The 27,523-nt window shown below is 37.1% G+C and overlaps 2 protein-coding genes across 3 annotated transcripts; one reads left to right on the top strand and one right to left on the bottom strand.

The window, feature by feature from the left end:
* The first annotated feature begins 11,800 nt into the window (after positions 1–11,800).
* Positions 11,801–21,581, top strand: LOC134819198 (DDB1- and CUL4-associated factor 7-like). 2 transcript variants are annotated; one of them, XM_063829004.1, is made up of 11 exons: positions 11,801–11,896; positions 12,142–12,210; positions 13,205–13,386; positions 13,564–13,668; positions 13,986–14,090; positions 14,236–14,349; positions 14,632–14,804; positions 14,925–15,042; positions 15,174–15,291; positions 20,191–20,288; positions 20,517–21,581. In XM_063829004.1, the coding sequence occupies exons 1-11, from the start codon at positions 11,866–11,868 to the stop codon at positions 20,589–20,591; spliced, it is 1,188 nt and encodes a 395-aa protein (XP_063685074.1). In that variant the 5' UTR covers positions 11,801–11,865; the 3' UTR covers positions 20,592–21,581. The 2 variants fall into 2 exon arrangements, with proteins under 2 accessions (XP_063685074.1, XP_063685073.1); XM_063829003.1 differs by having other exon boundaries at positions 11,808–11,896; positions 20,194–20,288.
* Positions 21,582–21,975: 394 nt separating this feature from the next.
* Positions 21,976–23,384, bottom strand: LOC134819199 (uncharacterized). The gene is made up of 4 exons (XM_063829005.1): positions 23,301–23,384; positions 22,907–23,105; positions 22,517–22,726; positions 21,976–22,332 (listed from the first exon to the last, which is right to left on the bottom strand). Exons 1-4 carry the CDS (start codon positions 23,369–23,371, stop codon positions 22,072–22,074), a joined length of 741 nt encoding a protein of 246 aa, XP_063685075.1. The 5' UTR covers positions 23,372–23,384; the 3' UTR covers positions 21,976–22,071.
* Between the last annotated feature and the right edge of the window lie 4,139 nt (positions 23,385–27,523).

Below are 27,523 nucleotides of genomic sequence, written 5' to 3'. Positions count from 1 at the left end.
TCTACATGGAAGACTTTGTCGTTATACTCATGTTTTTTGTTTTTCTCGTGAGATTGGTACATCTGCGAGATGTTCTTGTCACTGTTGGACTGGGTTTGAGGGTGAAGCACCCTTACATCTCTGAATGCCCTGTCCGGCGGCGACCAGAACGATCTCGCACTGATGTCTAGTCTTGCACCATCTTGTCTATTTGTTCCATTGGATAGTTTAAGTGTGTGAGGAACAGATATAAGCTGAGGTAATTTTTCAACGTATTTGCAAACAGTGGTTAGGAGTTCAGCTACTGTATATCTGAGTGAATTGTGTTTAAGTGAAACGTAGCCTCCTCAGATAATTGGTATTTTATGTTTACTGTTCAGTACTTTGTCCCAGCATACAACTAATATTTTAATCGCAATCCCTTGATTTAATTTTAGTTGAGGGATGTATCTGCCATAATACTTGTTTTCGCCTCATTTTATAAAAAATCTTGTGAAAAGGCCCTGTGGGTATGAAACTAATCTAAATCGGTGTATTTTTACATAAAACAGCGCTAGCAGGGGCATGTTACAAAGCTTTTGTACAAAGCTGATTGAAACGCCATCTTCGAGGAATGTCTTTTTTAGTAAATACACTATTTTTTGTTGTATCACGTTGCGACCCCCACGGTCGTTTTACTTCGTGCGCGGTGGGTCATATACATACAACGTATGACAAATTTTTTGCAAGCTTTACAAAAAGCCATACGAGACAAAATTAAAATCAAAACATTATTAAACTAAAAATGTATTTTTGAGTTGTATTGCATGTTGTGACCCCATTGTTGTTTCACCAAAGCTAAATGTATCGTGGATACTCGTGCGCCGCGCGGTTGGTATACAACGTATAACAATTTTCGAGTGAAAGTGGCAAAATAATTTCGCGCGCATTTTATGATTTTGGTACTTCAGTACAATTTTGTGAACGATTTTTTAAGAATAATTTTTTAGATCTCATAAAATTAGAAAAATGTATTAAATATTAAAATAAAAATATGTACAGAAAAATCGAAAACCTAAAATTTTAGGTGCGCCGCGCATATTTGTGTAAATTATCATAAAGATCGAGCGCTAAAGCGAATACTGTTATAGCGTTATACTGTCTTAGATTTAAGAACATATTCTTGTGGCACCCTTGTCACGTCACACTATAGGTTGTTCATGAGAGAAGCTTACTGGGCGGCGCTCAGCCTGTCATTCCGCCGAATCTTTATTATTGTTTACGAATTTTTATTATTGTTTATGAACATAATAGCCTGGGGTCCCCAGGTAAGAGAAAAGCAAGCATTTGACTAACTTATTTGTACTAATCTTTATTGTTTTTATTACATTTTATTTTGCAGTTGCTTTATCGATTTCAATATTCTCCATCTTTGTTAATTGAAACTGAAATTATGGATTCCCTATGTATTTACGCTTATCGAATGCTCGTATCTATTTGATTATTAGAAATGTTGAGCATTCAACAGCAAACAGATCTGTGAGATAATATTGAGACGAGCAGATTTAAATTAGTCAGTCTAGCTAGTTTTTATATTCAAAGGGGTCCTGGTAGAATATTCTGGATGGGCTTATTAAAGTAAAATAAAGTAAAGTAAAAATTATGACATAACATCATCACTTAATTGACGATGTCAATTCATGGCAGCTCGGCGCGGCACAGTAGCGCATCTCGCCGATCTAGCCAGAGAAGCCTTATTGAGTGCGCGGCGCGGCACAGTAACGCATCGCGCTACAACATCATCACTAATGTCTACAAAGTATCATCACACTACATGGAAAAAATAACTATTTCTCCATCAAATTTTAAGGTAATAATTTATCAAATATTAATCATGAATAAAAACAACATTACAAAATTTAATTTATTCATACTTCCCAGTGGAGTAAAGATTTATAAAACATTTCTTTGCTACATAAGGATGAAACCACATATGATCATTGTTTTTTTCCTTATTACTGATATAACTGGTACCTTCAACTCTTGTTAAAACTTCTTTCGAAACATTCCAAAAATGAAAGTCATTTACAATACATTTAGAAATCATATTCTTTTTTAAACTTTCTAATCCAATTTTAAAACTCAAAACTGTCAAGCAGTTCTTCACCTCCGAAGGGAGTTTGTCACACTCTTACTACATCTATTGGATGACAAGCCAGGAGGGTACGACCCCTAATAAGTATGAAAAGAGTAAGTAAGTAAGTAAGTAAGTAAAGATTATGGCATAACAAAGTAGAAAGTAACATCATCAAAAGTGTCTACAAAATATTAGAGTATCTGCCGACTCAGGTCATCTTGGTCTTACACATAGTACATGTCATGTAGTAACTATAGCACCATTTAAATGTAGATTCAAAATCGTTTGTCTCTAATCTCTGATCTCGACGCCACTACAACCCGACTACCAGTTAGCCTAGGTGCAGAAATGCTTGCCGTTAAAATTTCTTTTCCTAACAAAGAGAGCATTGTAATCTGTACTTGTTGTAGAGTAGGAACTCTTGGGTTACCTAATCATGATGTCATAGTTAGTTATATTCGCAAGCTAGTTTCCAAAAAGAATCCCCCTAAAATCTATGTTATTGGTGATTTTAATCTCCCCCATACAGACTGGCTATCTTCATCCAGTACCGTACCTATTGAGCAATCCTTCATAGATTCTTTCAGTGATCTTTCTCTCTCCCAGTTGATCACATCACCCACCCATAAAAGTGGTAATACATTAGACATTCTTCTCAGTAATTATGATAACACAATCGATAACTTGAATGTCTGTGATCCTCATTCCGTGTGCAAATCTGATCATTTTCCTGTCACTTTTTCAATTAAAAGCTCCTTTTCCCGTAAGAAAACTCCTAAACGTAAAATCTATAATTTTAAGAAAGCAAACTGGGACATGATTAATCGTGAATTATGCTCGATTAATTGGCAAGTCCTAGAATGCCTAGATCCTGATTCGTCTTGGAAGTTAGTTAAAGACTGCATTATGAATTTAGTTGATATACATATTCCTAAAGTAATTATTAAATCAGAGTTCCAACCCCCGTGGTTCGATAGTGAACTTTTTTCTTCATGCCGTAAAAAAGATAGACTCAGAGCTAAATTTAAAACTTCTGGTTCTATTTCTGATGAGTTAAAGTTTGTTACTAGCCGTAAAGATTTTAAGAGGCTCTCATCAGCCAAAATAAGAGATAATCTTTTTAATAGTGATGATCCAGCGCTTATAACTAAGAAGTTTTGGTCACATGTTAAGTATAAATCTAACTCCTGCCGTATTCCTAATTGTGTTAGTTATTCTGGACAGCTTCGGTTCAATCCCAAAGATCAAGCTGAACTTTTCAATTCTTTCTTTTATAACCAGTTTTCGGATCCTTCACTTTATGACACTGACATCTCCTATGTCAATGATGTTGATTTTGATATTGACTTCGATCATCGGGATGTTCGTAAGCTTCTTTCAAATATTAATTCAAATAAAGCCCAGGGACCAGATGGCATACACGGTAAAATTCTTAAAAATTGTTCCGTAGGTTTAGCTTACCCTCTAACATGCATTTTTCGTGGATCCTACAACAGCGGCTACATTCCACAAGAATGGAAACTTGCAAATGTTGTCCCAATATTTAAGAAAGGTAAGAAAAGTGAGGTTGAAAACTATAGACCAATATCCCTTACTTGTTTAGTCATGAAAGTTTTTGAGCGCATTGTTAAACGTAAACTGCTTTCTTTGACAAGTACCCTTCTTGATCCCAGGCAGCATGGTTTTCTAGAGCACAAGTCATGCACAACCAATATGGTTGATTTTTGTGATAGCCTGGCATTGTCTCTTAACGAAAACATTATCAATCATGTTGTGTATTTTGATTTTGCTAAGGCATTTGATTCTGTAAATCATGATATCCTTCTTCATAAGCTAAAGACCTTATATAACATTGATGGTACACTTCTCAAATTTCTTACCAATTACCTTCAAGGCCGTTACCAAAGAGTGGTTATTGGTAATGAGATGTCATCTACCCTCTCAGTTAATTCTGGTGTCCCCCAGGGCTCTATCCTTGGTCCCTTACTTTTTGTATTGTTTATCAATGATATTCCTCTTGGCCTTTCGGATAATACTGATATTGTTTTGTATGCCGATGATACAAAAATCTGGCGTAAAATACATTCATCTTCTGATAATACCAATTTACAAATGGATATAGACTATCTCTCTGACTGGGCACTTAGAAACAAAATGCGATTCCATCCAGCAAAATGTAAAGTGCTTATTGTTTCAGGAAAACCATCTTTATCTCCTCCATTCGCATATAATCTTGATGGCTCTCCTCTTGTGTATGTAGAGTTAGAAAAAGATCTTGGAGTCGATGTTACTCCTAAGCTCAGTTGGAATAGTCAGTGCGACAGAATTTATACTAAGGCCTGCCAACAACTTGGTATGGTCAGAAGAGATGGCCATATTGTCATTGATCAGAAACGTCGCCGGGCGCTTTACCTCTCCCTGGTTCGTAGCCAATTCGAAAATTGTTCCATAATCTGGCGCCCTTGTAATAAATCACTTAGTGATAAATTAGAAAGTCTCCAAAAGAGAGCTATTAAATGGATTCTGTCTGAAGAGGGCCGCAGTTATCCACCTGAGCAATATGTCAAAAAGTGCAAGCTTGTCGACATTCTCCCTTTGTCTCAAAAGTTTGACTTGAATGATCTTATTTTTTTCCACAAAGTTCTGAACAATTTAATTCCTGTATCGCTGCCTCACTATCTCACTTTATATCAGGGCACTTCTCGACTAAGACGTTGCCACCTCGACAGTCTGTCTATAGTGTCATCAATTTTACCTAAGTTAAGTCAGAATTCACACACCTTATGTACCTCAAATAGCCCACTGGCAAAATCATTTTTCTACAGAACTCATATACTGTGGAATGGACTCCCTTTACAGGTAAGACAGATTGTGTCTACAAGTGTTTTCAAAGCTGAGGTCACTAAGCATCTATGGAAATGTTTATTGGATAGTGAAACAACAGCCTAGCCTAGTCTCTTTGCTCCCCATATTATTATTATTTTTGTTTTATTAATTTTTTTTATCTACATTCCTATACTTTCAACATCATATCACACTTCACCCGCACACCTCACACATTAATGACCATATCAGACCTGTATCTAATGTATCTGGAATTTGACGTATTGAAATACCAATTTTGACTATATATCCACAGTTATTCACCATGGATTTGTTTGTTATTAAATAGTTTTTCATAAATTTTTGGATTTAGATTAATTCGATGTAATGGGTCCAAGTTACTGCGGACATAGTTCACTATGTGTTTACCGTGTTTGGGTGCCCATCATATTTTACAGATGGGGGCGATATTTTGAACGATTCTATTTTATATTCATCTATTGCTGTACTCTGTAAAATTTGAAAAGTATTTAATAAAAAAAAAAAACCTAGTTTTGAGTTAATTGAAAAAGACAGCCGTCAGAATTTTTAACCCTAACCCACATCCTTGTAGCAAAGGAGAGCTCTTTCATCATTATTCTAGGAACACAGAAGCAGTGGCGTAAAGTTGCCTAAATGGCGCCCCACCGAAAAAATTCCCCCCTGTTGGCGCTGCCTCCCTAAAATTGAACATAATAGGTGATTTTAGAGAATACGCCGGTAAAATCTCAAAAAAAGTGTGTTTCTTGAGCAAAACGTGCCCCCCCCCCCCCCCCCCCTAAGATAGTGCCATCCGCACGGCGGGAGCAGCAGAGCCCTTTGTTATGCCACCGCACAGAAGGATAGACAGACTGCCTACAACATTAGGGTGATTTCAGAAGAGGTTTGTTTTGGCAAGAGGTTTGTTTTGGCAAGAATTTTTGTTAGTTTTGTGTTTATTTGTTGTTGTAAAAGGTTAGGGTCTCAACTTATCATTTATGCAACCTACAGAACAAATTTAAGTTTTTTTACATGACTGAAAGCCAGTGGTATAACGAAGGCCTGCTGACCCCACTGTGTGTCAAATTGTCGTTTGAATGTCTTAAATTTTTAAAAACTGAACTCAAGCACTAATAAATTTGCACGTTTTTGCTCTAGAAATACTCGTTTTTAGAGATATTCACAGCATATTCTCGAAATTCGCCTATTTTTTCCAAATTTATCGAAATGCTAAAATGAACCTTCATTAGAAAAAAATTAACAAATATTCTTTGATTTGATATATTCCTCGAATGAGTGCCGAGTGGTGATAGTAAGTCATACCAGAAAAAATCATCTCAATCGGACACTCAGTGACTGAGCTACAAACATGCAACGATACGCGACTGCTGAAAGCACATGTGATTGGTGATCATTTGTACATTCATTGTTCTGATCTTCCAGGCATTGGTGTAAGGGATCGCTCACATATTACGTAATCAGCTGAGGGAGGAGGGGGTTCCCAAGTGATTACAGTTGATTTCGGGGGGGGGGGGGGGGGGGGATGGTTGGCTGTTGATTACCTAATTCAGATAGCGATAAACTTTAGGAATGGATCGGGTATCCGGCTGCTAAAATTAGTAGTTGAGAAGGTGCTTGGCCGGATATCATAGCAATGATTTCGGCTTATAATGATCAGGGTTGAGGGTAGCATGAAACGTAGAGAAAAGTGTTTTCCAGGAAAAAGTCAAAAAGGGGGGGGGGGGGGGGGGTCAGGCCATGATTACATAAATTTGCTGTCAGGAGGGGGGTCTTGATTACGTTTGATTACGGAGGGGGGGTAAAAATTGTTCAAATGTTGATTACGTTATGTATGAACAACCCCTAATGCAATGAGCTATGATTTCCCAAGACAACCAGTGCAGTTTTCTGCTGATAAAATCAATTGTTAATTAGTAAAACAAGTAAAACAAAGTATTTTAGTAAAACAAAGTATTTTATTTATTAGCAGTGCAATCAATTCATATGATATAATTATAAGAATATAATAGTATGTCACACCTATTTAACTGTTACGTTCAAGTAGTCGTGCCATAGCTAAATTTAACTAGGACCAGTGGTGTCGATTAACATTTAAAAGGTGATTTTAAGTGACACAAATGGAAAATTTTAAGAAAAGACGGATCAAAACACAGATCCAAGGACAAGGAGACCCCACTGCAGGACCATACATGCTATTGGCTTGTGCATGGCCCAAAAGGTTCCAGTTGTCCAGGAAACTGTACGTAGCTGGTCAACTAGTTTTGAATTCAGACTAGGCTTGATGAGTTCTGGGGTTTCCAGAGGTAAGATTTGATGGTGCCAGGTTTGTTCAGGCGGACATGGAAATTATGCGAGGAATATATAGGTATATAAAAATCATATCAATATAAAAATAGATCCAAAAATAGATCCAAAGATTCACACGGCAGTCAGGGAACTTCCAGACAGGATGCTTTTGAAACAGGTATAATTAGCGCTTTTGTAATTAGTTGTTTGCAAGGGATGGGATGCTGATTCAAAAAACAATGATGCAGATGGTGTGACAAATACCAATGACAATGCCTTTATTAGATCAAAACATGATGATACATAAGATCATCACAAATATTCATAAAAATATCTCAATAATTTAAACTTTTTAAAATATTTATTAAAATAAATAACTTTAACAAATTATACTCAAACGACCTAGTTCAGGAAAATAAACTTCTCCTTTGCTAAATAGGAATGAAGCCACAGCCCGGCCCACAGATAATCATTATGTTTACTCTTTTTCTTCATTTAATTATCTCCTTTAATTCTACTTATCAAATCATCAGACACTTTCCAGTGATGATGATCACAATAAATTCCTTTTTTAATACAGTCTTTTTAAAAATATTCTAGATTTATCTTAAAATTATTACTCTAGAAGAGTTGTTAACATCCACTGGTAGGGTATTCCAATATACCCTACCATTAGACTGGCATATTATTTATAAGAACCACATTTAAATGTTGGATGACAATTGTTTGAGATGCTTGTAATCATACTGTTGAAATACCTTTAGAACGACAAATTTAGTCTTCCATAAATTTAGTCAAACTTTTGACTAAAATTGTTGTAAACCAAATTTCATGTGACTAAATTTTTCGGCAACTAATTTTGAAGTAGACCAAGATTTTAGTAGAGCATATATATGAATTTTGAGGAACAGTAGTATGCGGGTTGGTTATCATCATTTCATGATTTCTATACGAACAACAGATTCACTAAAACAGTGAGACACCAAAATGTAGAACTATCACTTGTTACACCTAATGTCGAATATGACTTAATCACAGCTCGGAGATATTATCTCATCCAAAACCAGAACCGAGATAACATCAAAATCACAGCCATGAAACATTTTCAAGGACATCCGGTCCTAGCTGGAACAGTTACTTTTCAAACAATTTGACCTTGCTCTAAATTTTGGACTGCTATCCCTCATTCTGCAAGTCCCCACTGTTCTGCAAGGGTGAGCTATAACAATGATGCCATTGCCAATAAATCTACACTTTGTTAATATATTATGAACAGGGGTTAGTGCCTCACATTCCAAAGGGTATAGTGCCTCACATAACACAGTGTATTTGTTGAGCTCAAAGGGGGAAAACTATTGCAATTTGAAGTCTTTCCAGCAAGTGCTGTTCAGTTTCTTGGAATTGTAACGCTACAGCTATTGCAACCTTATTCCGGTGTTCGCCAAGACAAACGAAACCACCAGCTTAGCTTAACATGTGTTTGGTTTTTTTTAATTATGACAGTTATTTTCATTTACATAATCTACTATTTGACGTTTTTCATAATATATTCTTCCATAGTATTTCTACGAATTAATGGAAACTCTAAAAAAAAGCTTTTTCTGGTCTCAAATAGGGCTTCCATTATTTATAGATAGAATTTCTGTGTTATTTTGATTAGCCTGCTAATCAAAATATACAAAACAAAAACCATTTCTTGATATAATAGATAAACAATCAATTATTACACATCTGTATACAAAGTGATTATTAAATCGCTAACAAATATTGAATCGTTTAGACATCCTAACCAGTATAACCTGCACAATATAATTCCTATATTATAATAATAATTATTTACAATGTACATGTGGCTAACAGCTCCCTATCGAAAATGAGGCTACAGATTCGAAATTATTGTGCTCACGCTATATGATGTGTAACAAAGAAACTGTTCAACTTTTCTGAATGATCTTGTTTATTTCAAATTGCGTTATAATGTTTAACTTGGAACTGGTTGTCAAACATATTTACAACAGATAGTGTAATAAAATTCTGATAATAAGTGTAACTTTCACTATAAAACTTGTATCAATGGTGCTCGACATATTTGATTGTCTTATAGATTTTGGAGATTGCTCCCCACTAAGGTCACTCAACATGTCCTCCTCAGTCACATCCCTTGCTCTAGGAAAATCATTGTTTAACATGATGGGGTTAGGTATCCTCATGTTCTGGATAAGACCTGGATACGGATACCACCAATCCTCAGGTTTACTGTAATTCCATGTGTTGTAGTCCGTGCTGTACTTATTGTAGAACTTGTCCATGACATTTGGGCTAACGTTTTTTATAAGTTTGTTGGCTTCTTCTGTTAAGTAAGTAAGGTCTCTTACAGTGGTAAAGCTTGATTTTGGAGTTTTGAGGTCAAGTATTTTATTTGCCACCGCCATCCGTTGCATAGTCAGTATCTCAAATATACCATCTAGTGTGTAATCTATAATACAAGGCTGAATAATGTTGTATTGAACTCCAAAATGAAGTTCTGCCGACGATCCATGTACAATCCACATTATGTACTGCTGGAAAGTTATGTTTTTCAGATTCTTTAAGTTGAGACCGTTTATAGCAACTAACTCTTTCAGTGCTTTACCATTAAGATAGTTTCTAGCAAACTTCAAATCTATGAAGTAGTAATAGTAACCGCTTATCACCCGATCAAGTGGATTCCTCACAAAGTAAAACTTGAAAAGATCCTTTGAACTTTCCAGGTATTTCTTTCCGTCTTCAGTCCTAAAGAAGGGAGCCACTTTGATCAAGTTGTCCACTCCACCATCCCTTTCATTAACTTCAACCATCAGTTTAGACCACTTATTACCAAAAGCACCTTCAACAGCAGTGTACATAAAATTCCTCTGCTTGTCCAAAGCAATGCTGTTCAATGAAACTGCTGGCAGTAATTCTAAGTGCCCTGAAACTGAGCGACCCCCGTATTTCCGCCTGCACTGGTCCTTGATATGAGCTGATATCCTGAACCTGTACTCAGGTGTAGAGATCTTGGTGAGGCAATCTTCGTGGGGTGTAAGTGGTAGAGGGACGCTGATGTACACATCTTGTGGTATAAAGTGCAGCAAGGTGTCCGGAGTGTAGAGTAGCTCGCAGTTGGTGCAGTACATTATGTATAAGAGTTTCAGGCAGCAGAGTATGACGAGTGATAGGGAAAGGTTTTGTACTTGGAATGAAACGGTGCTCATTTTCTTGTCAGCTAGTTTCATCCTTGTAAGAAATTAACTTGCGTGAAAACTCTTATAATGTGTTATAAGTTATATTTAAGTTATATTAAGTTATCAGCTGATGTAATAAAAACGGTTCTGTCGAAGGGTCCGAATATTTAGACTAACACAAACACCAAAAGATAAACGCTAACAAAACATAATTATTGCAGAGCTGAAATGTGTGTACCACGTGTTTTGCTTTGTCTGTCCCCCATGGGAAAAGTGCTGACTAACAATTCACACCCACCACTGCTCTGTACAGTGTACACTCATGCTAGCCACGTCATATAATGTAATGTTAATAAGGTGTTTCATCTTAATTTGACTAATTTCCCCTCATGCACCAGGTGAAATAACTAATTATGTTAGTGCTTGTAGTTTTTACTAGTATTAATCTGTTTAAGTTACTAATGCTCTTATTACTATGCGTGCGTGACGTTTTTTATTTTTTATAAAGTCATGTTAGCCTTTGTTGATCGAGAATATTTAATGAAATATGTTATACACATTTTATAATTCCATGTGGCATGGGCCATGGCTAATAAACAATTGTCCGATCGTAAGCCCTTGAATTGCGGGGTTTTAGAATAATATTGACTATTAATATTGTTATAACTTTGTAATGTGGGATCGTTTACATAACAATATGTAAACATAATATTATTACATAATACCCGGGGAAGATTTCGTTAAAAGATTAATTTATAGTATAGATAATATAATGAAGTGTAATATGTGCTAACGGGTGGATGGTAAAAAAAGGCTTCCAGATTTTACGTAATATGTTAACATTTCCTAACACGATTTTGTGACGGGGACATATTTGAATGTTTTTTAAAGTCAACCTTAGATTAACAGCTGTGAAATGCTGTATATCCTCAACCTTAGATTTAACAGCTGTGAAATGCTGTATATCCTCAATCTTCCTTGTAATTGATTAACCAGCTCTAGGTATGTTTGGTATTCGATTTTCCGGCAATAACAGGTTTCACGGGTAAAACGTTATGTAGTTTTGCCAGGCTTCTTGTTTTACCATACAATTCGACAAGATACTCGCCAACCGTATTTTACAATTCTCTCAAATCTTAAGAGGCAAATTGTAATGTTGCAATGATAAATTCCTGTTTGACCTGCTAGTATCTTATATCATCTTACTTTAAATGACAACAAGATAACTATAAAACCTGTTATGTAGGATAACTATAAAACCTGTTGTGTAGGATAACTATAAAACCTGTTGTGTAGGATAACTATAAAACCTGTTGTGTAGGATAACTATAAAACCTGTTGTGTAGGATAACTAATAACTATAAAACCTGTTGTGTAGGATGTTATTGTTCCCTGATCAAGGTTGACTCCTAATCTGATATGAACTCTTTGATGGGCCACGGCCCGCACAGTAAGTATTAACATAACCTAAAATACTTTTTTAAAGTATGAAATATTTAGACTTAGTTTTGTGGATAGAACATAAAATGCTTTTATTTGCACGATCATAATATTTAAACGCTCTTAATTCTGAGCTTAATGATTCCCAAAATATTATTATCCGTTCTTCGAAGAATTATGCAAATGATTTATATCGATTGTTCAAATTACAAATTTCTTTGGTAAAATGGAGACCGACACTAACATCTTTCTCAGTGAGCGGAGGTCAAAATAAGCAGACTCCTTTTCAGACACCTTCTTTGCCAACAGCTTCTCTAAGACAAAGTGATTACGGCTATTTGAATAGTGTTTTAACAGTTAACATGTTTTTAACATGCATTTAACATGTATTTTTAGTATGTATTTAACATGTGTTTTTAACATGCATTTAACATTGTGTGTGTTTTAAGAGTTCTCTCCTATTGAATATTGATTTTAACTTTTTAAAGAAATTGCAGTTAATACGAAAATCAAGCTCCTACCATACACTGTGTATATTAATTTTCTTATCAAAACTGCGAATGAGTAAAAAGTCACATCTTCGAGTCCCACTGATTACGTAATATGCAAATGATCCTATAGAAAACCGCGTTTCTTGGTATTTAGTGTATGCTAGTCAAGCTCTAGTCACGAAGCACGAACGGCAGGGCGTACCGTAAGGTAGAAATGAAACGAGTAACTAAAAAGGATCTAATTAAATATAAAGGAAAAGTAATACAAAGTGAACGTCAACAGATAAAAACTTCCAAGTGTTCGCTCCAATCAATTGATGTGACTAATCACAAATGGTAGTGCTCAGTAAGACTGGCTACCGTCAATTTGAATCCCTTAAAACGATTAAGGGGCAACTAAGAAGTGAGCTCTCCACTTCCTTTCCTCCGGGTATACTCTCAAAACTCGTCACGCCACACTGCGTGACGGCACAACGCATTTGCTTGTACCACGTGACACGCCGTCTCGCCAATGAGCACTCCACTAGCAGTCACCCTGCGTCCGCGAGGACCAACCACAGGTCTGGCTGTTAGTCAGGTGCAAAGTGAGCGGACGGCTCGTTTCAGACAGTTAGTCTGACAGTAGGTCTGCCAGCCAACCGACTTACACTCAAAATGTGTAACTCCCAAATACGAATATATAAAACATTGGTTATTATATACCCGGAAATACATACTAAATTATACGTCCCTTAAACGTTATTCTAAAACTAAGATATCCTAAAAGATATCTCTAAATACCATATTACAACAATCCCTTGTTCCGATTTTATAATTTAATTTCCCAGATCCACCGGGAATGATGGCTCCGGGCCAGGGTGGACAAATGATGCCCTCATCTGGGGGTAAAAGGAAGGAGATTTACAAATACGATGCGCCCTTCACACTCTACGCTATGAGCTGGAGCAACCGTCCTGATAAGAAGTATAGACTTGCGCTGGGCAGTTTCATAGAGGAGTACAGCAATAAGGTACTTTCAGGGCAACATGAGATTAAGGGCTCTCAATATTCTGTCTCTTAATTTAAAACTGTTCTTTTTATATTAATTTTATAAATCAATCGGAACTAATTACCACGACCATACTGCTAAAATAGTTAAATACACAAATTTATTCGCCAGTTTGATAATCGAGGAATATTTTTACAGGTTCAGATAATTCAGCTAACTGACGAAGAAAACGGCGAGTTTAAAGTGAAGGGTAGTTTTGACCACCCCTACCCTACTACTAAAATACTGTGGATCCCAGATACGGTAATTACTTATTCCGTAATATTTATAAACGGATGTTATCTAGGTCATCAATAGCATGGGTTTCGATTTTTGTCATAATATTATTATGAATACAATATGAAAACATCATGCATAGTAAGCACTGCATACTGTATGTCTTTTTAGTTTACTATTTTATTCGAAAGTAAACGAAACACTCAAACTACCATATGTTAGCATGTTATGTAAGAACCAACTGTTTGTCTCTAAAAAGTCTCGGGTACCATGAGTTCATGATTTGATTTGACCACAATATGTTCTTCTATTCGAATTGTTTTATAACCTGGGAATATCTGCAGAAAGGAGTGTGTCCAGATCTGTTAGCGACCAGCGGCGATTATCTCAGAATATGGAAAGTCAGCGAAAATTCAGGGGAAGTCAAACTGGAATCTTTACTCAACAATGTAAGCGCTTTGTAATTTCATCGCAGTTTAATTTTCCTTCATGTGCATAAAAAAGGTTACTTCCGTGTTGAATTGATTTGGATGATATGAGCACATACGTTCCGGTAGATTAGCTTAACAAAGTAACAACCTGCCCTTCTTCCAGAACAAGAACTCAGATTTCTGTGCACCATTGACGTCATTCGACTGGAACGAGTTAGATCCTAATCTAGTTGGCACCTCCAGCATTGATACAACATGCACTATTTGGGGCTTAGAGGTAATGAATTTGTTTTTGTTATTTCAATTAGCATCTACTCCAACGAGCTGCTACAGTTTTACAGAGCTATCGCTAGTTTTAGCTGAGGATTTATGTACAAGATAGGTCATGGCTGTTCAGTTTGGCGCGCGATCAATGCGCGCGCACTTACTTTAAACTTATCGGTTACAAACAATATCTTCACATCCGTCATCAGTAGACCTTTTACGTCATGAATCCCGCGAACTTATATCCGCACTACCATATAAGGAGTTATTGACATTCCTTGATTTCCCGCTTCAGACAGGACAAGCGATAGGAAGGATAGACAACAACAGCGTAACAGGAATGGTCAGGACGCAACTGATAGCTCATGATAAAGAGGTGTTTGACATCGCGTTCAGCAGGGCTGGCGGGGGTAGAGATATTTTCGCGAGTGTCGGGGCTGACGGCAGTGTTCGGATGTTTGACCTCAGGTACATGACTTCGTGAGGTGTAACATTTTGCAAGTAAACATAAAAATTAACCAGTTTATTCTTAACAATGTTAGAAATGGTGGGCATCCTGAACGGTTCAATAACAATATATCCCATTAGGCACCTTGAACACAGCACTATTATATACGAGGATGCACAGCAACAACCACTTCTCAGACTCTGTTGGAACAAACAAGATCCTAATTACCTAGCCACCATGGCCACCGACGGACTAGAGGTTCGGTAACAAATATCGAAACGGAATTTGTAGTTCCTTCCTTAAACTATCCGCGAAATGACTACAAATCACTGTCTACAAATCCATGTAGTGAAAGTGATTGCTTGTATTTCTAAAAACGTCTCTCTTAGGTTATAATCCTGGATGTCCGAGTACCCTGCACTCCGGTAGCTACTCTCAAGAACCACACAGCTTGTGTTAACGGAATCGCCTGGGCTCCTCACTCTTCCTGTCACATCTGTTCTGCTGGTAGGGGCAAGATTTCCTTATTTTCCGTTTTCTTGCAATGTGGTCCACTTCAATAATTCCCTTATTTTCCTGCCCCATTATTTTCTGATATGTTGGGTATGACACTTCGGCGGTGGACGGTTCGGCAAAGGTTGATAGGGTGGAACTTTGCCAAATCCCAAAAGGTTGGATAGTACGGCGGAATTACATATCAATAATAAAAAGGATATCCATTGAAGGTGCCATAAGAATGAGCAATCAGAATGAATCAAATTCGATTCAATCTACTCAAATATTAATCTGAGTCCCATGTCATTCCACCGTAGTCCAGCCTTTTTGAAAATTTTTTTTTTTTTTTTTTTTTTTTTTTTTTTTTTTTTTTAAATAAAATGCAACCTACTAAAACCAATGGAGCCCTCCTCGGGGTCATTCCTCTCGCATTTGCGAAAGTCGTCCCAAAGGTGTAAAAGGAGGTCAGGATTTGTTACCGCCAAGCTCTTACATCGCTAATTGTTGACCATCGGCCTTCACTGAAGGTAAGTTTTTTAGAGTGGAGGCCAACCGTCAGCATGGGATGCAGGGCCAAGCGGGAAACAACGTCAAGGCCCCTTTCTACTTAGGCCATGTTGGTTTTGGCAGATACTGTGGTAAAAAATATGAAGTGAATGAGTGAAATGAATTGAGTGAAAAGGGTGTAAGAGAGGAGGCTGTAGGAGCTTGTAAGAAATTTAGGAAAGGAAGGAAGCAGGGCATGTACTACAAAAGACAGCTACTAGTAGTACTGTAAGATTATAACAATAACCGGTAAAAATTAAATAACATAGACAGCAATAAAAATGGAGTGGACAAATTACCCTAGACCCTAATCGGCCAAGATCGATACAATAGAACTTTTGTGACCTATTTTATCTCCTGTAAGCGAAAGCTTAAGAAGTTTGATATACCCCTGCCAGATCGGCAAGTCTCCTGCCTGGAATTTTTTGCTAATGTACCATTTCGCAACGATATTAAAATAATTTATAATTTGTGAAGTGTGATTACAGACTATAAAATTAATTTTAGTGGGATCTTCGTAATTTCTATCGATTTTCCTTTTAATAAAGTCTTCAAGTATTGTGATGAAGCTATTTGTGTGAATACAATGGAGGTAAATATGAGGAATAGTTTCTAAATATGTTTTACACAGGCTACACATGGGAGTATCTGTAACGATTTTCATCTTATGTCTCATGTATCTACACGTTGTGATCCTCATTAAAAGTTTGTACTGAAATTGAATCAACTTAAAGTTTTTAGATACTAAGAGAAACAGGTTGCTTAGAACGACTGCCCAATCGATGGAATGACTGTTCAAGTCGATAACCCATTGACGTAAAGGAGTCAGCTCGTTTGGGCAAATAGAATCGTACATTTTATCCCGAATTTTGCTTCCCTTCACCTGCCCAGTTGCAGAATGTAAAAATTGAAGTTTTATATTCGGGTCAACAAATTCGATATTCCTTGAGTTAATCGTGGGACAGTTATATCTCCGTATCCCCATGATAATGTTACAGTAGTCAATTTTGGAAATCGTATTCGGAGACAGCTCCCACTTGTTCATGAACATATCGTAGTTAAGGAGTGTACTTTGATCTATAGAAAGGAAATCTGAGATGTAAAATATTCCCTTATCAATAAGATGGTTGTTCCAAAGTTTGGCCCCGATGTCGGTTATTGCTGGGTTGGACCACACACAGTGATCAATAGAACCCAAGGCTGCATTAGCCGAACTAATCTTCCACTCAGTGTAGCAATTAAGTACGTCCTGTGTAAAATTACAGTTGATATTAGCGAGACCGTTTTCTACAGAGATGGTGATGTGCTCGGGAAATTTCAGTTGCATTATCATAATATCTTTCCAAGTGTGGTGAAAGGAATCATTTAGTAGCTTTGAAATAAGACTAGTTTTAAGACCTATGATAAAATCGGATAAATAAAATAGTCCCAGGCCTCCATGTTCCTTGTTTCGGGTTATGATTTCACGTTTTATTTTATCCCGTTTGCAACCCCAAAGAAAATGGAATATAATCGTGTCAAAAGTTCTGATAAAGGAAGCATCTGGTCTGGGGAGAGGAGGAACCAGGTATGTTAATTGGGAAAAGAGGAGAGTTTTGATAACTGTACATTTACCCATTACCGTCAGATCCCTCTTGTTCCACCTGTTAATCCAAGACCGAACCTTAATCAATTTATCATTATAATTACTGTTGACTATATCCATAAGTGAGCCATCATTCCTATAAACTATACCCAAAGCCGTAAAGTTATTTGTAATAAAATCCTCGCCGTAGTCCCTTTGAAGGGACTCTAGAAGAGTTCTATTAAGGCGAGCACGACCTAAAGGAATACATCTAGTTTTGTCGATGTTAGCTTTACACCCCGAGCACTTAGCAAACGTTCTGAGTTCTACCATAACCGCCTCTATACTCTCTAATGAAGCTTTCAGAAACAGATCAGTGTCGTCTGCAAAGAGACTATGTAGAATTTCCACACCCGATATGTTAATACCCCTGATATTAGGGTTGATCTGAAGTTTATTCGAGAAAGTTTGAGCCACAAGTAGAAATAGAATAGGAGAGAGTGGGCTACCCTGATGAAGACCTCTGAGGAGATAAATAGGTGCGCTTAAAAACCCATTAATATTTGCATAGCTAAAGCACGCCTGAAAAGCCACTTTAATCAACTTAATAATATAATCACTGAAACCTAATTTTTCAAGCGTACTGAAGACAAAGTTATGTTCTACCGAGTCAAAACACTTTTCAAAATCAATCTGTAAAAGGAGACCCTCTTGTTCCGAGTCGTTGTTAAATGATTCCAGAACCATTGACATAAGAATAAGATTATCTGCTGTACTCCTGCCTGCTTGAAAGCCTGACTGGGTTTTGCTGATTACGCTAGGGATAGCCTTCATAATCCTATTCTTAGCTATATGTGTGAAGATTTTATAGTCAATGTTTAGCAGAGTAATAGGTCTCCAATTTTTTATGTAGTTAAGTTCCACTGGGCTTTTAGGCTTGGGAATAAGAGTAAGAATACCTATTCTCTGTGAAGGCGACAGGCATCCACTGTCAATAGATTCTAAATAGCAGTCGTAAATGATCTGCCTGATATCCAACCAAAAGGTTTTATAAAATTCAGCAGATAACCCGTCCCAACCTGGGGATTTATTGTTTGTTAACTTGTTCACAATAGCATCCATTTCGTGTAACGAAATAGGTCCCTCCAGAGTTTCAGTAATTTCCTGTGGGATTTGCTCAAGCTCGCTGCTGGTTACATAATTATCTATCTCAGTGGGAGATGGGTTAGTTGAGTTATACAGATTCTGATAAAAGTTAACCACGTGACTAGAGATGTTGTCCTGGTCCGTTAGTTCATTTCCGTCGTTGTCTATCAATTTACTAATACATTTTTTCTTGCCGTTTGATTTTTCAAGTCCAAAAAAGTATTTAGTCGAGCGCTCCCCCTCCTCTGTCCATTTCACACGTGATCTGGTAATTGCGCCTCTCACCTCCTGATCTATAATATGATTTAAATCCAACTCTGCTTCAAATAATTTCTTCTGTAGTATCGTACAGTTTACTAGGTTCGAATCTTTTTTACAGTCTTCAATATCTTTTTTTAACTTTTCTTTTTTCACTGTGATTTCTTTTTTTTTTCTTTTTACCAAAGGTCATTCCAAACTGTTTTATTTTGATTTTTATAACGTCCCAAAGACCCCTGTAAGAATCAAAGCTATCTTCTTTTGTATTATGAATGATTTTCTTTATTTCGTTAATAAAATTTTGATCTAGGAGGTGAGAGTTGTTGATTTTCCAATATCCTTTTCCGTGTGCAATAGTAGAGCCCTGGAGGGATAGCGAGATGTAGCTGTGATCAGATTTATAGCCATGGCTTATTTCTGTGTCACATACAGGTAGATTGACTAGGCTATCTTGGATCAAGAAAAAATCTAATCTAGACTGAGTTTTGTACTTTTTGTTAAAATGAGTAAAAACCCGTGCCTCAGCACCTCTGTTAAGACGGAAAATATCACTAAACCCATAGTCGCTAATGCAATCATTGAGAAAATTCTGGCAGCGACTATTTGCATGGGTGGTAGACCCCCCCTGTTTGTCCAACATGTTGTTCAGAACCGTGTTCCAGTCTCCCACAAATATTATATGATCATCTCGTGCACGACTGAGTGATTCTAAAAATACGTTTTCGAGAAATGACACATCGTCATTATTGGGGCAGTAGACATTCACTAAACACAGCTTGAGAGAGTCGTACTCTAACTCGACAAGGGTCGCACGACCTTGGCTGATGCTACGCTGGTTAATAATATGGAGATTCGGAGCATCAGCTTTAACAAGGAAGGCAATACCGGTTGAGTTTGACGTACCATGGTTAAAGATTATATCCCCATCCCAAGAATGTTTCCAGTCTCTCTCAACTTGAGGAGTCGAGTGTGTTTCTTGAAGACAAATAATTTGCTCAGGTTTATTATTCAGCCAGTTTAAAACAAGATTACGTTTAATCGGGTTACCCATGCCATTGCAATTAAAAGAACCGATTTTTGGGCATGCCAACCCACTATTGCTGTTATTTTGCGGAGTCATTGTTAATCTGAAAATGGCCCCGCCCTTCCTTAGTGTAGCTTTTTACCCCCCCTGAATTAAACCCCAGAAATGAGGGTGATGGTGTCGTGAAAAAATGAGTATATACAATGGAAATAACACAAAAAACATGCACACACGAAAAATTTTTGAAAATTTCTGACGTACCGTCCTTCGGCATAGTGTCCGGTCCTTTATCATCTTGTCCCTTTATTTTACTCAATTAGCTCATTTTAAAGCTGCTTTTTCACCCGATGATAACCGCTGAAAACCGTTCCAGCAGATGACCAGCAGGCGTTAATCTGGGACATACAGCAGATGCCTCGACCCATTGACGACCCCATCCTGGCTTACCGAGCTGACGGAGAGATCAATCAGGTTAGAATTTATAGAATCTGAGCAGTTTTAACTTTTAACTCACATTTGCTCGTCAACCACGTGGATCATGATATATAATATACACATAACACATACAGGTCACAATTTGATCAAGTTTGTAGTTTAACTGTTGACATTTCCCTGTGATTTACCTAAAAATAACTTTAATGTTGTTTACTTTTTGCGATATATTGAACGACTTGCGTATTTCTAACTGGGAAACTCCAGGTGCAATGGGCAGCAGGTCAGCCAGACTGGATAGCTATTTGTTACAACCAATCCATGGAGATCCTCAGAGTATAGAACCCTCCTCATGATCAGACATTCCACAATTTTCCTGATCGTTGAAAAAAGTGCAATGCAGAGCAACTAACAGCTACTTGAGCTGAGATTCTGAAGGATTTTGTCAGCTGTGACTCGGATCAAGTTAATTCGACCGCAAAGTTTTGTAACTGCCACTTTTGAACAACGCTTCTACTATAACCGCGGAGACACGGTCAGCCACTTGCTCTTTTACCAACATGACATGTCAGGGGAACTCGGGAGGTCTCCGTATTTTCACCATTCAGCTCGCTCTCACCCTTGTTAAACTTAACATATTAGGTGTTACTTTTGGGACAGAAGTGGTTGAAAGTAGATTAAAATTTCAAGTGCATTTTTGATACCCTGGTACAGTCAGCTACCTTTTTTTATGTGCCTCTTTTATACGCGGTTTTTGATACCAAAGTCGTTTCTCACAAGTCACAAAGCCTATATCAGTTATGGCATTTTAAATGGCGGATGAATTGATAAAACCGAAATGTGTAGAAATAGCTCAGTTATTTCAAGGCACCTCATTTTAACGATTTGAAAAGCTCATTTTAATGGCACTCATCAGTGTAATGTTATATGCGGATTGCGAACCTACGTAACACGCAGTTTTTCGGTCGATTTTTGATACCTCGCGTATATAATAGATATAACTGACTGTACTATTTTCATAGTTTCCTTAACCAGTTGATGTTATATTTAGTCCAAGTTGACTCCTAGGGGAATTCCTGGGATTTTTAATTGTTTTTATTATTTAAAACCCAGAATATGATTTTGCTAGTACATTTTTGGGCGTATTGGATTGGATTTTCATGCCATTTAATCATTTATTTACACCTTAACTTTAAACATCAAGTTTCCTGAATAACTTGATTTATCGACGAAATCAATCCAGCCGGCAGGGTCGTGAGGTATCATATTAAAGATTTAAATATTTATATGAAATATTGTACTGTATATTACTACATACGTTATTACCCGAAACCGAGTATTCGTACTGCTGATAAATTCTTATTAGTGTTAGCTGATGCTAGTAATTCGGCACTATTCATAAGGTTGCAGGGATTCGCCTCGGTCCCATGCCAACCATTTAGAAAGTTTGATTATGTTTTAGTTCTGTTAGCACTTTCATCTGTTTCCAATCATTGAAACAAGCAAGTTTACGATTGAAAAGAAATGCATTTGCATTCTTTCAGTGCCATATTTGTTGACATTAAAAGAAATACACGAATAAACAATAGTACTTGGTAAATACATTCAACGAGTTGTTATTACCTGACAAAAAAAAGTAATCTAAAAGTTAAGAAAATTCTTTGAATAATCCTCTATAAATAAAATATCAAGTCAAATATACTCCCGCACTGTCTTATCTACTCTAATACTCGAATTTTATTTAAGATTAATTGCACTGTAATTATAAGAACAGGCAAGGCACTTATCACTCGATTTAAAAGTTATCCTATCGCATGGTTTCTCAGCTCCTAAAAAAGTCTCTTATGAAGTCCAAACTTCTGGCAGTATCAACCTCATTCATCTCTCTACGGACTTCCTTTTCCGACTCAGAGCTTACAAACCCTTTTCGAATGATAGCAGGCCAAATCTTGTCCATCATAAGTTTAGGTGTAAGGTCTGGATGACTCTGCATGCTCAGAATGTTATTTCGAACGAGGACTATCTCGTTTTTACAGCGCTTAGAGCTGGCCAACAGTACTGCTCCTTCGCCGAGCGAACTTACCTTGTTAGAAAATTAATTTTTTAGTTTGGAAACTTTATTCACATTACTCAAATATTATCTATTTAATTACAGTGCTGGCAAGCGTAACTAGATTTTACGGAATCACAGATTCGATCTGAATCATTTTGGTAGAATTTGATCTATAAAGCTATAATACTGTAAGAATTGCTAATAGACGAGGTACCTCTTCTTTATGACTTTGCAGAAGGCTCCATTCCAACTGCTCCCCACCATTCTGGTGCTTTTCGATTAAACTTTTTACTCTTTCCGGTAACACTGCACTTTTTCGGAACTTTATATCATCCACCCCGAAAATAAAACCACCTTTCGAAACCCCCATTTCTCCTCCATAAGCTTTGTTGACCAATTGATGGCTAAAACATATCGCCAACAGCTGAAAAATTAGTTGAGATCACAGTAAATACAAAACTACTTGTAACGTTAAAATTATATTTGTGAGACTGTAAACTTACCTGTAAAACATTTGGCAGACTGGCCTATTCCTCCCTCTATTAACTCTAACAGCGAACGGATCATTCTATCACTCATTCGTGACAGGGTAATAAATGCTTACCTTAACATGAGAGTCCTCCAATGCCAAGAAAAAGTTCGAAAGGTCCACCATCCAATCACACTTGTCACTACGACTGACCATGTGAGCCGACCCAAGGCTGATCAGACCATCTAGATGTTTCGTGTTTTCTAGAGTCGGAAGCTGCCCTTTCCACGCGTGATAGAACTGCAGGTCAGCATCTCCATTTCGTTTGAAGCAGCTGAAAGACATGGTCTATCATTGTCTCAATTTTGTTATGACTTTAACTGGTAGTAAATGTCTGAATAAAGTACGGTATCATTCAAGTTATTTGAGGCATGATATTTGTTTAAGGAACTGAGAAACCCCGTTGATCAAGTTTTCAGATCATACATTTTTATTCTTGGCACAATTTGGTATGGAGTTAAAATCAAACCTAGTGCAAATTGTTTCGATGCAGCTTATCCATTTCTCGTTACCATCGCAAACTATTATTCCGATCTTCATTGCGTGTGCTTCTACTTCTAGTTGGTTAAATTTATAGCGGTGGAAAGTCTCAATACAATTTATATAATGTCCCTAATCTCTATACGTATAAAAATATGGATAATTTGTATATAATATATATATAAGTCTAACCTGCCCCAGCTAGATTGCCATGGCAGGGCCAGCAGGCAAAGCCCGGACTAAAACACAATGAACTCATGGATAATTGGTGAAAACAACACTGAAAATGGTTCTAAAATTCAAACGGTAGTATTTCGAATCAATTCAGAACAATTATTATTATTCAACCGTTGCTATGGTTATTGGTTATATCTGCAAAGTTATTTAATATACCATATTTTTTAATTTCGCGACTCCGTCCCCATACGAGAAAATGAAGTGTACTTCAATTTTAGGTTAAACAAACATAAGAATTGAACTTGGAAACAAGCACATGTCGTTTGAAATGCCCTCACCTTTTTATAATAATGCTATTATAGCTGTTACATGATAATTGAAATCACCAGTTCATAATTGGGGACACAAATGGTACGCAATGTATGCCGATGCGCGGTATACACAAACATGTTTTTCACCAGATTTGCATTATACAAAATACATGTGTTAAAGTTGATGGAATTACATATTCATAACGACAGAGGCACTGGTAGTGGTATTGGTAAAGAATTATCACAATATCCTGTCAGAAAGATGTTGCGAAACAACTTGTCAATTTCCAAAGTTGAGCAGACTATACCATATAATATACTGTCCATTTCCTAGAAATTAGTCCTTGCGATTTTTGGAGCATATAATCTGAAATATCAATTTAAGATAATCTTCTTGGAGGCACCGAGTTTATAATTATAGGAAACCGAACAATATCGACCAAGCATAATTTGAAATTAACCAGCCAAAAGTTTCTTTGCTTGGTTATTGGAACGTACTAGTGTTATACTTCTTACCATTGAAAAGGGAACAATATCCATTAAAGCTAAAAGTTTTAAAAATCCCGGAGGAATTTATGCAGTGTCTAGATATATGAAGCCGTACTGAAGTCTCGAATAGGATGATAACAAAAATGTAACCACCGATAGCGGATAACATATGATACAGCTGGTAGTGATTATAGAGTGATATAATTATAGACCGATACCGTCATGTACTCATCTACAATGTTAACTATACCATGAAAATGGAACAAATTTGATTTGCAAATCGTGCAAACTATACAATACAATAGAATTATAATTCTATGGACAATCACAAGACACGAAGCATTGTAAAACTTGACAAGGCAGCTTAATTCTGTACATTCTAGAAACATATGTGTAACAACATCTGGTTAACTTTAAACTAGGGTTTATGCTTAAGAAGACACAACTATTAAATAATTATGTATATTACAGCATCGGATGTTCATTAATTGACACAGTTATCCGGAAAATGAAGTCGCATGACTGGTGAAGTGTTAATCCGATACAGACAGTAACGTCGGAAGATCACGCTGCAAATACTAGTGTGTACATCACTATGTGTTACCATAGTTACACTACTAGTTACCATAGTTACACTACTAGTGTGTACACCACTATGTGCACTAATCTGGATTATTGAAGTGCATTTGTCCTTCTTGATCTGATTTAGTTTAACCTTTGATGACTGACAAGTAAATGTTGGACTAAGACTGGATGCATTATCATTGGAATAAAGCCATGTGAAATTCGCTTGCGAACAATGCACAGTACAGAAAAACAGCAAAGTTAAGGTTAACAACTTGGCAGCTTGCTCCAAAGCGTACTATCACAATTCTTAATAATGGATAAGCATTAAATTCACGTACAGTTTGTCACGCTACCGTTTGGCTCGTCATCAAGTGTCGAGTTTTAAGAAACCGTACAATTTCGGCTACAGCCGAGGATTCCACAAAAGTTGGAACTTTGAACGTTGAAACTTAAGCATGAAATGCAACAGATGGGACAATTTATACCCCTCAAATGAATAAATTCGTTAAATCATCGGTCAATATTCTAATTCACAGGGCGTGTTTAACTCAAGAGTAAGTTACTTTACTACGGCACAGTGTGACTTCATTCAAAATCTAATTTGGCAATTGCAGTGCAACTTTCTGTCGGACTATCAAGTTACTGCAAATATGATCTTACTTTATCAAAAATATGAAGTAAATAAAAGTAAAGTTTTGCCAGCCATGAAGTACAATCATATTGCATTTGCACATGTTCGCACCTGTTCCCATTTGCGGATCTCATTTTCTGTTCTCATATTGTCTTTGGGTGGGTGGGTGGTTATTTTCATGGGAGTGGTTGCTACGCTGATGATAACAGCATTTACCTTTGCTCTTTTATTCTAATCCAATTGTAGCTTCAACAGCGTACAAGTGAAGATCAAGAAGTATATACAATTTGCAATTTTTCAATAAATATCAAAAGAATCAGATTCACAAAAGTGAACTGAAAGCCGTACTGGCACTGCAACAAACAACTTACGGACAGAGAATAAAACTAGCAACAGATTGAAATATAATGAAATGAATAGTTGTAACCCTTGGCACTATACTACTATGTTGTAGCTGCGCATATATCCGTTTTAACACCATCGTTTTTATTGTGTATTATAACGTATTTTGGCCGACTGCGACCTTTTGGCTTTTCTCCACCAGTTTGCAGTTCATGTCCGGTCTTTGTATTATAAAAGTTATTAGCTTCAAATAAAAGAAGCCTGACTCTTGTACGTGTCTTCAGGTCATCGCATAAACATGAACAAAGCTAGTAGTAGTAATACTAATAGTATGTAGTGAGGCTTCGTTGTTACTGACTGTCACAAAATAAGGTCGAGAGCAGAGAAATGGTATGAACTGGCGCCGCAGCTGCAGTATTACAAAAAACATACTTGTCCTTCTGTCACGTCGTACAAGATATGTACAATGCTGATTCTTGGTAAAATGTTGATTCTAGGTCATAGGTAATACCTAGAATCAGCATTTTACCAAGAATCAGCACTCTCAGTAGTGTGTAGTGAGTCAGTACATAAGGTACTGACTCACTACTGAGACATGCAAGTGAAAAGAACAAGCGCAAACAGCAAAGCGACACAAACTGCAAAAATAATTAATCAAATGCACGGATACTGGCCAAAAAATACTTCCGCTAAATCGTTGAAACACGTTTTATTTGACGTTGTAAACGGAAACCAGCGGCCGCGCACGATCGAGTGCGCGTGCGCGGCTGTATTATATTGCCATTGGCTGTATTTAGTTTACTTGGCGGCGCTCGGCCCGCCGGCCCGGCCTGTCAGATTCCGCCAAATCTTTATTTATGTTTATGAACATGATAGCCTGGGGTCCCCAGGTAATATTTAGTATTATATCGTATTATATGTATTATATTGTGTATCGTGGCTTTCCACTTTCGCTGCATGTGCACGATAATTAAACAGTGAAAATTAAATAGTGAAAACGACGTCACTTAGTTACTAGTTAAAATTAAACTTAGTTTATGTTCATGTTCATAATCATATACTTAAAGAATAGAGATTCCGCGGAATGACAGGCTGAACACGGCCCAGTAATGTTCATAGTTGGCTTATTTTATTGTCATACGTTGTATAACCCGCCGCGCACGAGTGCGCGGCTCCCCTGCTGTATCGTATATAGAAACTTTACAGGGGTTCCACTGGTACCATAGTGAAACGACCGTGGGGGTCACGACGCGACGTGATACAAATATTTTATACAAGAGATTCGGCGGAATGCAATATGCATTCACATAGCCATGTGTATACGCGTTCTGCGTGACGCGCTTGTTTCACAATTTGCGGTAGCGCGCGCCGCTACTGCAAGCGGGAGGGCTCTGGTTAGATCAGCAACATATGCATGAACATGCTGATCAGCGCCGCCCAGTACACAGTAAGCGACATTAATGATTATATTGATTAATGATTATCTTTAAGTACATCATACATGCAGTGATCGCGCGATTGCACGCGTGACGCATTATATGTTTTTAATATAACGGGTGATACTCGTAAAATATTTGTTCCAAATATTAGTATTACCGTGGACGAATTCAACTCGGCGCGCGTCCTGGTAGGTTATAAACCTACAACGCATGTTCCAATGTTGAGACTTTTCAGGATAACTCAAAATCTACGTTG

This window comes from Bolinopsis microptera, chromosome 8, assembly GCF_026151205.1.
Source record: "Bolinopsis microptera isolate Bmic1 chromosome 8, MBARI_Bmic_1.0, whole genome shotgun sequence".
Taxonomy (NCBI): Eukaryota; Metazoa; Ctenophora; class Tentaculata; order Lobata; family Bolinopsidae; genus Bolinopsis; species Bolinopsis microptera.
Note: the sequence above shows the minus strand (reverse complement) of the source record. Positions and strands in the feature narration are given on the sequence as shown.